This window comes from Cynara cardunculus (assembly GCF_001531365.2).
Source record: "Cynara cardunculus var. scolymus isolate 2C chromosome LG 12, CcrdV1, whole genome shotgun sequence".
Taxonomy (NCBI): Eukaryota; Viridiplantae; Streptophyta; class Magnoliopsida; order Asterales; family Asteraceae; genus Cynara; species Cynara cardunculus.
Genome location: NC_037539.1, coordinates 25,461,628 through 25,475,230, shown reverse-complemented (window position 1 = coordinate 25,475,230; position 13,603 = coordinate 25,461,628). Strand labels below are relative to the sequence as shown.

The following is a 13,603-nucleotide window of genomic DNA, read 5'->3' as shown; positions in this document are numbered from 1 at the left end:
TAAAGGACATTTTAGGCATTTTAAAATTTTTATCTCTCCCCTCTCTCTCTCTCTCCTACCTCCGGCCTCCAACGAACACCACATGTTATACCTAAAATACACCAAGATACACAATGTGATACCCAAAATACATAAAATGTGATACCCAAAACATATCACGTAAACTTTGAGATCGTTGTGATATCAACTGTGATACCGTTGTGATACCAACTGTGGTACCATTGTGATACCAACAAGATGACCGTAGGAGGTCATCGGAGTGGTGGTGGATGCCGGAGAAGGCCATCGGATTTGGTCCATGTGTGTCCGTGTGTGTGTATATATATATATATACATATATTAAAATTAATTAAACTAATTAAAGTAAATTGAATAATCAACACAATTTACTAATTTACCCTTTGTTTTATTTTAGTAAATAACATTAATTATTTAAAATGATTGACTCATATTGAACCTCACAGTTATCATAAACTATCTAGTTCTTATTTGATTAAACCCCCCTCTCTCTATCTCTCTCTCTCTCTATATATATATATATATATATATAATGTTTTGGATACAAATATTATCACGTAATTGGATGATTAAAAACACACTTTCATTTAATTTTTATTGCAGGAAACATACTTTTTTTAACGTATACGACTTTATCATCTATAGTTTAAAAAATATTATATTGATATCTTATGGTTTCAAAAGAAATATATATATCTTGAAAAGGGTACTTTCAAAAACATATTACTATTAACCTTATGTATTAAAGACGAAGAATCGTGTGAGAAGAAAAGTTATGGCGGGAAATATAAGAAGAAATCTGAACCCTTGATCACTTTTAATCTCATGTCCATCCATGAATTACACTTTTAAAAAAAATTAATCCAGTACACACACAAACTAACTCATACATTCACGATTCACAAAAAAAAGTATATGATGTATGATATATTTATTTACATATATAGATAGGTTACATTATGTATGTAATAATATAGGGGTAGAATGGGAATTAGGAGCCAAATGACACAAAAAGCACTATCAATGGTCTCAATTCTCCCGTCCCATGTGATTGTGGCTCTCCACTGTTCCCTATTTCAAGCTTAATGTCCAATTTCAAAATCTATCAATAAATTATATTAAGTTAATTATATTTTTCAAGAGGCTAACTAATTAACTAATTAATATTTTTATATTACTATTTATAAAGACCTTCATTAAATACAAAAAATGAAAATGAAAATGAAAATTGTGTTTGTTATCTAAGCGTTTACAGGTAAGATTTAACACTTTTTTTTTGTCTTACCAGATAAAATTCTCTGCCATCAAAATGACATCGTATACAGCAAATTACTCAGTAAACGCTACCTGGATAAAAGTCGTGATGCTTACTTACAAGACAAGATTCTCAGCCATTGTCATTGCTCTCATGGGTAAAATTCTCAGTACTTTATGTGTTCATCGGTAAGGTAAATGACCCGGTAAACACTTATCGGATAAGCATTCAGTAAACGGCCTCTTTATTATCAAATATAAGATTCTCGATCATTCTCTCGCTCTTATCAGGTAAAATTCTCAATATTTTTCATCAGTATGGTAAGTCATCCGGTAAGCACTTACCGGATAAACATTCAGTAAACGGATATAACATTTTTATAACATTTTTACCGGATATAACATTTTTATTTGAATATTTTCAACAATGCTATATTCTATTAAACATTTTCTATACAATTTGTAATTAATAGATATATATTAAATATTATAACAAAAATAGAGTTTATAGGACATAAAAATGTCTAAATATTATAATAGACTGTTTTATAAGACATAAATTTACAGATTCAAACAATTGTATGTCATATATAAAAGTATTACGATTAGTTTATAAGAAGTTTTTGGGCGTCTTAACAATTTTTTTGACACTTATAAAATAAAGTGTCGTCGTATTAGTTTTTTTATACGACACTTTTGAAAAATGTCCTATAAATATATATTTTTCTATGATTCAAATTTTCAAATGATATTATATAAAATAAATTAATAGGACGCTTTAATTTGAAACTATCCTAAGAAAACTTGTTAAAACACAGGGACGGACCCAAAATTTTTTTTTTCAAACAGTGACATCGTTTGACTATAAGAAACAAATGTGCGAATTTTTTTCAAACGTTGACACCATTTGACTGAGAAAATGGTACGAACATGATTCGAACTTGGGTCTGGGGTGGAATAAAAAAGTTTTGCAAACCAACTCTACCAAATAAAATTTGTTCTCATTATAGTTTCAAATATATACGGTGACACATAACAGATTAATACGGTTGCATCTTTTACGAAACTAACATTTTTAACCCTTCAACGGAGGAATAATACGGTGGCACGTGCCACCATATGCATCACTATAGGTCCGTCCCTGCTAAAATATCCAAAAAAATCCTATAAATTTATCGTAACACTTTTACATAAGACAATTTTGAAACAGTTTATTACACTCGAACACTTTTGACGTCTTTATAAACCCATTTAAACACTTTTGAAATCCTATAAACCCAATTCTATAGTAAATATAAAATTCACGCATCATCACCTTTTTTTACCCAACGTTTGATAACAAAAAAAATATAAGAACGTTTAAAATGATATTCACATTACTCGAGTATGTATATATGCATGAATATATGTATGTATATGTATATGTATATGTACATGTACATGTATACATGTACATGTATATGAATATGAATATAAATATATGTATCTATCTATATGTATATATTGAGGGGTCAATTCTCCTCACCACCCTATAGTACATTTCACTGGTGTTCACCCTTCAATCTTCACTTCATTTCTACATGATATATATCTATATATATTATATATCTATATATATATATATATATATATATATATATAGCAATCAAGGTTCCTTTAACCATTGAACAAAAACTGATCAATTGGGTTTGAACCATGTTACGATCTGGTGGTTCGATGGTGCAAAACCCTGGATCTTCACAACCCGACCCTTTAAACTGCCCACGATGCGAATCAACAAACACCAAGTTCTGTTACTACAACAATTACAACAAAACCCAACCTCGATACTTTTGCAAAGCTTGTAAGCGTCATTGGACCAAAGGTGGCACTCTTCGTACTGTCCCCATTGGCGGTGGGCGGAAAAACAAGCGTCTTAGACGGCCTACGAGAGCCACCATCACCGCCACAACCGCCGCTAGGATCATCAACAACCCCTCTAAAGATCAGAAGAATAGTCTTCTCCCACTCGATGCTGATCATAAAGTGTCCTTCTTCAAACCAATTACCGACAGTGACAGGAGAGATGATGAAGAATTATACACCAATATCGAAGAATTAAAGGGTTTGGTTTCTTGGGATTTTTATGGAGGTTTTATAGGTTGTACGATGATGCAACAGTCGTTAGATCATGGAGATGATCATCATCCAATATTAGGGTTCTCCAAGCTCTCAGACGCAAACCCTAGTTCAAGATCGTTATTGGAAAAGATGGAAAACGATGAGGATTCGACGGTTACACCAAGAAGCAATTTGTTGGAGCAAAGCAATTGCAATTGGAACTGGAACTGGAATGATCTTGACACCATGGTTCTAGAAGATCTGAATAAGCCCTGGGAAGACCCAGAATTCAAAACCTAATTTGAGGTGACATTGTATCAAGAAAGTTAATCTTTCTTATGTTTATCTTGATCGATCTGATCTTGTTCTAGGGTTTCCTTTTCTACTATTTCTTAATTTTATTAAGCATATATATATTATATTCCAATCTAACTATACGACAAAACATCTTTTCTATCATCCTTAAAATTTAATATTTTTTTGCATTCAGCACAAATTATGGCTATATTGTTAAGACTTTCAACACCTTTATAAAGTGGCTTTTAAGTTTATATAACCAATAACTTATTTTTATTATAACACAAATTAAGTTGTTGATCATATAAACTATATATGAAACCCGTTAAATATTTTATCATGACGACGTATACTAGGCACCGTGTTATAAGTTATAACCCACCCATTTTGTACTTTGTAGTGTGAAAATCTTGGTATATATTGAATCTTTGATCAATCAAGCAAGCTTATGAGGTTCATCACATACATACATACATTTAAACAATATAATTTGATATGTAATATGGATTGGATTGATTTGATGATAATGGATGGTGATAAATTAATGAAGTAGGAGGGAGGGAGGGAGGGAGGGAGATGCATCTGAGGGACATTGTGATCCACCTCAATTGTTTGAGTTGATGCAAAGATTAGATGGAAGATTCTCTTCAATTAATGTCCTATTCTTGTTTGTGTCAAAATGGAACTTTGTGGGCCGGGCCAATCATACAATTATCTATTCAATTACTTGCACAAATATTAAAATTATTATCATATTTTTTTACTTTTATTGTAAGAAAATTAATATTGAAAATACTTTTCCTTTCTATGTCATTTTTCACATGTTTTATCTTTATCTTTATCTTTATCTTTGTCTTTGTTGTATATTTTATGGTTACAATATTTACATAATTCATTCTCTAAATAATTAATCAACAACTGAGGTCTCTATGGTTGTTACATCAAGGACAAGATACGTTGCGTTTTCAACAAAGATCGAGATAATGACCGTTAACCACAAGAACGGAACATGTAATTTCCTCTTTTCTTTTTGTTTTGTAACAAAACTACAAGAATATAAAAAGAGTATTTGAAATCTTTAGGTTGTTTGGTTTATAGGACTTAGAATGAAATTGAATTCCATTATTTACAAAAAAGTTATAATGTCTTTATAAATAATTATAAAAATAGTTAAATTACCTTCTTATTAATTAATTATTACAAAACACATGTTTTTAACATATTTTAAACCATTATTATATTGAAATCCCATGAGATTTTAAAATTCTCCCAAGGATTTCAATGAAATTCAAGGATTTCAAATCCATAAAATCATTTAAATCAAACATGAGATTAAAATGAAATTCAATTTCAAATATCTTTAAATCCAATCCCATAAATCAGGTTTTTGGACCAGAGGATGTGGAATATAAACGACCCTCAAAATGATTAACATATATTTTCAATTTTCTCACCTTAAGATAGACAAATGTGAGAGAGATGCCCTTGGATCTAAATTCTATAGTTTAACCCTGGTTTTCAATTTTTTTAACATATATAATATTACAACAAAATTTGTTTAATAGAACGTTTAAAATGTCTAAACGTCCTAATAAATTATTTTATAAAATTTAAAGTTATAGAACTAAAATATAAAACGTTTTATCTAAAAACATTACAATAGGTGTTTTAACAAGTTTTTAAATAGAATGTTCTATTAGCCATTTTATAAGACACTTTGGAGAAGTGTCCTATAAACCTATCTTTTATATGATATTTGTATTATACGAAACTTTTTAAATAGTATCGTATAAAATAGCTAATACAATATTTTACTTTAAAAGCGTCTTAAAAAACTTATAAAAATACCTAAAAACATCCTACAACTATTACAACAACAAAAAGAGGTTTATAAGACTATATTTTAGAAGCCTCCTACAAAAGACATAATAGGAGTATAGGCCACTTTGATTTATTTTGTTCTTATTGATATAAGAGTAAACTATAATTTTTGCCCCTACGGTTTGATGTTTATAACAATTTTCGTCCATGGTATTTGAAAACTGCTTTTTTTGTCCCCATGGTTTCCATTTCGTTTCTCTTTTCATCCCCAAGTCTAACTCTGTTAAAAAAGTAGTTGGGTGAAGGGTATTTTTGTCTTTTTATTTGTTTTTGCTTTTCTTTAAATTTTTATTGAAATAATAGGGTTCAAGATTGAAACACCCTTATCTTCGGACTAATATTTTTGGCAAAAATTCGGCATATAACCCATTCATAAATTCATGTTTTGCTAATTTTATAACCTGTATACATTTATATATCACGATTTCCCAAAAGTTTGTGTACAAAACCACATAACAGGGAAAATCTAAGTTTATACGAGTATTTACAAAGGCAAAAATGATACAATTTCTTCCAAAATACTATTTGCAACTAATCATCGTCATAAAATAAATATCGCACAAAATATCATCCACCTCTATGAAGTACTAGCTTTCTTTACCCCTAGAATTACCTTCTACACCTGGTTCTAATACATCTAATTGTAAAGGTAGAGACCCCATTACAAACGCAACAAAGGAGGTGACCTTAAGTTGTTAGATCCGGATCTCTATATGTCAATTCAGTGAGAAAACAAATAGTTCACAATACCTCATTTATACATAGTGTATTTCATCAAAATTTAAGTCAATAGCATGGTATTAAAACATCAAACAATGTTCCACATAGTGTTACATAATGATTTAGCATGCTTCTTTCACCTTAAAATTCACTTTGTATAAAACATTAAATAACCACATTTCATTACAGTCATTTAGATCATGCATTTTTAAGGACACATATTCAAACGTAAATGAAATGAATCAGTTATGTAAAATACATATGTTTGACGTACCGAGTTTTAAGACTAGTTGAACTTACCTTTGATATATTAAGTTTAATCTAGTTTTCAACCCGACTTGCACATTCATCTTACTATCTAGGTGATGTGCTGGAATCGTAAGTGTTCACACAATGGGCACAAAGTCCCCACAGTGGCGGTGCAAGTGCACGCCGACACTATGATCGCTTCAAGTAATAGAGTGGTATAGTACCAAGATCTTTTCCACAGGGACTGAACTACTGAGAATCAGACTTCTTGAACATGTTTCGGTTTGAGAATAAAAGTTGAGTTTTGTTGATGCAAAGCTTTAAAATATGAGATAAACCTTTTAAAGTTAAAAGATGGGTATGGTTGTAAGTTTCCTTTAAGAAGATTGTAGAACAGTATGGTTAGAAACTCATGGGACTTCTATAAAAACTCCAATATCTCGAAAGTGAATTCTTATATACTGTGCCCACAGAGTGCCTACAAAGCGTCCAGTTTTATTAGTTTTAAACTTGCCGAATTAGCTAATAGATAAAAAGATATCTGGTTCACTAGCCTGAAGATTTATACTCAAATCTCTTTGTAGTATAAACTCGACTAAAATCTGAACATTAGCTAAAATCATGCAGAATCCGTATCTCTACGTGATTATCAAAGACTCTCAAAGCTTTGTGCATCACTTAAGCCGTATTTCAAATCCGCCCATCTCTGGATCAAAGATCTAATATTAACACTTCAAAGTGATCGGCTTATCTGTGTTGAGGTTAAGTCCCGACTTAAATGACCAAACTTAAGAATTAATAAAAATGGCAACACCCAAGTGTGCCTTCAAATTCTTATCAGTTCCACTTAACTTGAAAGACAAAAGAGAGCCTCCACTAATGTCACAAGGATGCAAGTACAGTGGATCTCCAAAGTCTAATTTTGTGACTTTGGATTCCATTGGACTTATAGTTCAACTGGTGGAGAAGCCATGAAAAACAAAAAAACACACAACCAAGGAACTGGATAGATATAAGCAGCATTCCTAAAACATTGTAATCGTGCTAGGTCAAGCTAACTATTCAGATTCCCAAAACAGGAAGAAAGAAAAGGAGAACACATAGAAAGAGAGAAACAAGGGAACACAACAAGCTTTACCACAAATTCCTTTAACAATTGTTAAAAGAGAGAACAAGAAAAGAGCCACCTGCAAACATCAACAAAAAAAACCAACCACAACGGCCTTTTAACTTTTGTTAAAAGGAAATGAGATTTCTGATTAAAGGATCCAGGAACCACCTGAACAAACAACAAGTATTAAGAACCAAGATATATGCCAGATCTAGAAGGACACAGATTTTGACACGAAAAAGAACAATATCATATATTAAGAACATATATATGTATCCAACCAAGATATAAACATATCTGGAATAAGGACACAGATCTGGAAGGACATGCACAACAGATCCAAACAATCAAGGAAAAGAAAGACAGATCATGAAGGGGGACCACAGTAGATCCAAGAGATCAAACAGGTACTCATACCTATCGATCATATCATTCAATGTAGCGAACAACCAGAACCACACAAATCTAGAAGAAACAAACAAGAAAGATACCTCGAAACATAAGCCAGATCTGGAATGACACAGATCTTGATGAGAAAAAGAAAACAATATCAGATCCAAGCTAACAAATATATGTATTCAACCAAGATATAAAAAGATATGGAATAAGGACACAGATCTGGAAGGATATGTACAAACAAATCCAAACAAACAAGAACGAAACAGATCACGTAAGGGGACCACAACAGATCTAAAAGATCTAACAGGTACATTACCCAATCGATCATATCATTCAAGGTTAACAAAGAAACAAAGACGAGAATCAAATATCATGGTGGGAAACCGGTAGTCGAGATCTTACGAGCTCGTAAACCGAGAAAACCCTAACCATTCATCTACTCAATTTAAAAAAAAACAGACAAGAACAAAATCAAAGAGATTTTTAAGAGAAATTGTATTTGAATGCTCTGATACCATGTTAAAAACTAAGCATCTTTGAAAAATCATCTTATTACAAATATACAAACATATAAGAACTAGAATATAGATTATAACCTATTGACTTAACTAAATCTGAACTATATAAGAACAATACAAATCTGTATACAAAGAAAAATGTAGAGAGAGTAAGATCATAGTGAGAGAGAGAACAAGAGCTAAAAGGAGCTCTCTTGAAAATAGACTTGAGAAAAATGTGAGCCATATCATCAAAATAAGGGGTTTTTATATCTTTCAGAATTTGCAACTTTGGTCCCTGAAGAATTCAGTTCCAGACTCCGCTATCCTTTGAGAATCCCAAGAAGTGAGGCGCAATCCCTCTTCTATTTGACTAGCAAGACTTTTCACATTTAACATTTTCTACCCCAACTTGTTAACACTCTGTCAAAATAAGGACAAAAGAGTTAAGTTAGTCAAGATTGGAATAGAGATAATTTTAACACTTTTTAATGTTGTGGTAACTGAAAACACAGGATTTCTACCCGAAGGTGTAAGCTAAAGTTTCAACCTTTGTTGGTCACGGTAATGTTTCCTCGACACATAACAACACCTTTTTCTCCTTGTTATAAGTCATACTAGTGTTCCAATGCAAATATCATTTTGTCTCAATGTTGTCATGTACGATCAGTTTTACCTTCTGCCATTAAAGATCCTGTTGAATTTTGCAACCACAAATACTGAACTGCCCATGAAATGGGTAATATACTGTTATGTTATGTGCCACCTAAAATATTCTTTGAATAAGCGTTATGAGAGAGATAAAATATTCTTGAATAACTTGCGGTACAAGAACCATTAATAATTTTGAAAGCCACATAACTAGTTTTTAGTGTATAGTCATTATTGAATACACATATTGAGAGAGTAAAAATATAAGTAAATATATTCATAGATGAATATAAAGTATATATATTCATTGACAATATACATACTTTAATTAAATTTATATATATATATATATATATGATATAAAATCAAATTTCATATTTCTAAAAAAGATAGAGTAATTTTTTGGACTTTAATTGCAAAAAATACGATAAGTGGTTCTTTCTTGGTGTATATATGCATACGAATGATATACGATCATTTATGACATATTCATTCACGATTACAAGAATATTATGACAATGTGATATGTATGTTTTTCTTTAGTTGAACTTATGACCTCACGGATGAAGAGGGATTCAAACCCCCCCCCCCCCCCCCCCGGGTGTTACTATCAATACTTCCGTTTTCAAGACCGACTCTTTCAACCGCTAAGACATTCATCCCCTTCTCGCTTCCCCGCGCGCAGATTTGGAACCCTATATACAAGGGGCTGGTCTCCATCTCGCATTTTTTGGTAAGAATCTCTACAGTAATGAATGGATCAGCAGCCTTAACATGCTCTAATTAGTTATGAAATAACTGATGTCCTAGAAGACTGAACTCTACTATTAACCGAGATACTTCCTAACTAAAGGTCTTTTAGTTATTTTGAACCAATTTACTGATATAAAAGTACCCAATAAATTCATAATTTCTCAGAAAAAAACACAATTTCAACTATAAATGTAAAATACAAAGGGAAAGCATATGAGAATGTTGTATAACAAATTAAATCTATGAATAAAAATTAACAAAGGCATCAAAAGTTTCAGTTGAATGCTCCCATTCTTATGCCGGTATCTCTCGTAGGGATCACACCTTCATCGGATTTCGAATAGAAAACGTAGTAAAGCTCGGAGACGATACCCGTGAAAACCACGAATGCAGCCCCCGCACCAAACACACCTTTCCTCAGGGTCTCACACGAAGGAGGGTTAGCCGAGAGTACGCTCCTGTACTTTGTGTGATACGCATTTCTCACCGAACCAGCAAGCAAGCAGGCCTCAGCAATGATGAATGTCACCCTAATCAAAATAGATACACAACACAAAATTATAAAAATTGGAAACAAGTAAAATAAAAGCATACAAACCCAGTAAATCTCATGCAGCGATAAGGTACGGTTAAGAGGCGGATCCATAAATTATTCTCGATGGTGACACAATTTGACTATAAAAACGAACATGTTGAAATATTTCACAATATTTGTATAGATTGGCTGGTTGGTTCCTTGTCCTCGCACAAAAGAGACCCATGTTCGAGTCTAGGCTATAATTTTATTTCTAGAACTTATAAAGAACACCAAAATTTAAGGTGAAAACTAAAAAATTTGACATTAGTGCGACTCGAACCCGGGGTTTTCGTACAAAGTGAGGAACATTTACCAACTCTGCCATTAAAGACTTGCGCGAGAGCTTTAGTTTCAAAAACTATATGGTGCCACTGACACCCAACATAACAATACAGGACCCCTTTCAGAAACATAAATTTTTCCCCTTACGATGGAACCATGAAGCGGTGGCCTGTGCCACCGTCTGGGCCTACCGCCCCTGGTCCAGATACCATGCCAAGAGTCTAACAAAATCAAACCAAACAGACCCAGTAAACCTCACGCAGAGGTAGGGTCTGGGGACCATGCTAACAGTCTAACCAAATCAAACCAAATAGACCCGGTAAATCTCACAGGTTTTCTTTTCGTAAATGTAATTAATTTGAATTCAGAAGTCTAAGGATGCCTTTTTTAGGTACCAGCAAGGCCATGAATGTAACTTACCAGCAGGTAATGAATAAGAAGACAGCTAATGCCCTCGAACGGCCAGGGCTCAGGGCTCGCCCACAACACATGCAACGGGTTGCAACCATCACAAGGAGTTGGCTTACAAGAAGGAATAACAGCGCACCCACACCCATCCCTGTTGCTATATCAGATTCATAAACACAATACCTAGAATTTGCATCTTGAGCAATCCGAGCCTGTTGTACAACAAAAATGATGCATCATGGTGCTATCCTAAGATCTCGAAGTAACACAACTTCAACTCCCATACAATTTAAGATATTATTGTAGAATCATGGTGCAAGTATTTTTGCACTACTTCCATATAAACAAAAAGAACAAACACAGCCCAACATATCCCACGCAGAGGTGGGGTCTAGGAGAGGCAATGACTAACTTCAGGAACCTTTTGAGCTAAAGAACTCAAATGGTCAATGCACATTATGAATTTTCTACTTTTGAATTCTTAAACTTAATAATGGATTATTAGATATATTAAACAAGAAATTGAGCAAAAATAATACGAATTAGTCTTCCAAAATACCCATATGATGCATTTACTACTAAGCATATACTTCATGTATAACTTCTACAAGTCAAATGATGCAGCTTTTAGATTCAAATAATATACATATAAAACAAACCATCTTAGTTTTCCGGAAGTATGGATCGTTCATCTATAAACATGATGTTCCAACCGAAGTATTCTACCATAAGAATCGTGAAGAGTAAAAGCCGATTTTGAATTTGAAATCTTTGACTTTTTGAATTTTGAATTTTGAAAATTAATACATGTTAAGCAACAATTTCAGCAAAAGCAACTCTAGTTATTCTTCCATAAGACTAATTTTAACCTTCCATATGATAAAATCTGAAATACCCACATCAAGAATTTACTAATCCAATTGTGTGATAAACATACCCTCCCAAAATTGGGATCAATGTTTGACTTCTACAAGTCAAATGAATTATGTTTTCAACTTAAGAATTGATCAGAATTCTCTTGGTCATTGAGAAGGAAATGATTACTACATTAATCTACAAACATAAATAATTTATACAAGAAAGATTTTGAGCCAAAAAAACCTCAAAGGTCAATGCAGAATTTGAAAAGGGGAAGTTTTACTTTTGGGGTTTCTAAATTACAAGTGGACTCCTACTGATATTAAACAAGAAATTGAGCAAAAACACCAGCAAATGTTCTTCCATATCATCAAATTAATGATCCAAATGATGAAACCTGGAATACCCCTACAAAGCATTTACTGTAACTGTCATACATCCCTCCTTCCAGGGCTAAATTCTACCTTTGACTTTTAAGAGTCAGAGGAATTGGTGTTTAACATCAAAATTGACAAGGATTGGCTTAAACATTGAGGAGGAGAAGATTACTTCATTAATCTAGAGAAACGATTTCTGATAATAGAACACACTTTACGATGATAATTTAAAAGAAAACTCAAGTGCCTAATGTAGATTTTGAATTTGAGAAGTTTTACTTTCGATTTTCAAACTAAAAATGGGATAAACAAGAAATTAAGCAAAAATAGCACTAAATCAACAAGATCCCGTAAGAATACATACGCAGAGATTATAGAGATCGAACTTACAGAAGCTCTCCTTTGCTCGGCGGCAACAGCAAGTGCAAAAGCAACGAGATCGAAAACAAATACAACAACCAATAGCAATGTGGAAGCCATTGGAATCAGAGGGTGGAGATTCTGAAATTAAGTTGAGGTATGAGAGGGTTTTCTTAGCAAGTAATCAAAGCGTTACAAAAATGGAGATGGGTTTGTTTAAAAAAGAAGCTTCTTTATGGCAAAGTAGCATGGATGCTTTCATATCTTTTCTTGCTTTTTTTCTGCCACGCATCATGTTGGAGGTGGAATTTAAAAGGAAAAGGGAAAAAAAAGTGTGGAGCAGTGGATCCATCCATTTTTAAAGTAGAAAAATTTACCAACAATAGGTAAGAATAAGAGGTCTCATTAGATTAATTATTTTTGATTGGAGTAAGAGGTCGTTTATCGAACATTTACATGGTAAACAATTACCGGTAAAATTTAATACTATCTTTACTTATCGGGTAAGATTTTAATCCACTAAAACGGTACCATATGCAACATTTTACCCGATAAGCGCTTACCGTGGTAAGAGTTATCGCCCTCACTTATTGGGTAAGACTCTTGATCCTTGTCTCGTTCTTACTGGGTAAGATTCTTGGTCCTTACCATATTCATCCGGTAARRKAATGTGACTTGGTGTTCACTTACCCGAGTAAGTGTTTGGTAAACGACCCCTAAGTGTTATTTGTAAAAAGGCTATTTACCAAGTATTTTGGATTTGGTGCGGACTAATAAAAAAATGACCATTATAACTCTATTTGTGATAAAA

At 32.7% G+C, this 13,603-nt stretch overlaps 2 protein-coding genes across 2 annotated transcripts; one reads left to right on the top strand and one right to left on the bottom strand.

Moving 5' to 3' along the window:
* Positions 1–2,949: 2,949 nt before the first annotated feature.
* LOC112523617 (dof zinc finger protein DOF3.5-like) lies at positions 2,950–3,740 on the top strand. Its single transcript, XM_025133286.1, has one exon. It carries the CDS (start codon positions 2,968–2,970, stop codon positions 3,670–3,672), a length of 705 nt encoding a protein of 234 aa, XP_024989054.1. The 5' UTR covers positions 2,950–2,967; the 3' UTR covers positions 3,673–3,740.
* Positions 3,741–10,058: 6,318 nt separating this feature from the next.
* LOC112523298 lies at positions 10,059–13,073 on the bottom strand. Its single transcript, XM_025132834.1, has 3 exons — positions 12,823–13,073; positions 11,210–11,409; positions 10,059–10,460 (listed from the first exon to the last, which is right to left on the bottom strand). The coding sequence occupies exons 1-3, from the start codon at positions 12,910–12,912 to the stop codon at positions 10,205–10,207; spliced, it is 546 nt and encodes a 181-aa protein (XP_024988602.1). The 5' UTR covers positions 12,913–13,073; the 3' UTR covers positions 10,059–10,204.
* Positions 13,074–13,603: the final 530 nt, after the last annotated feature.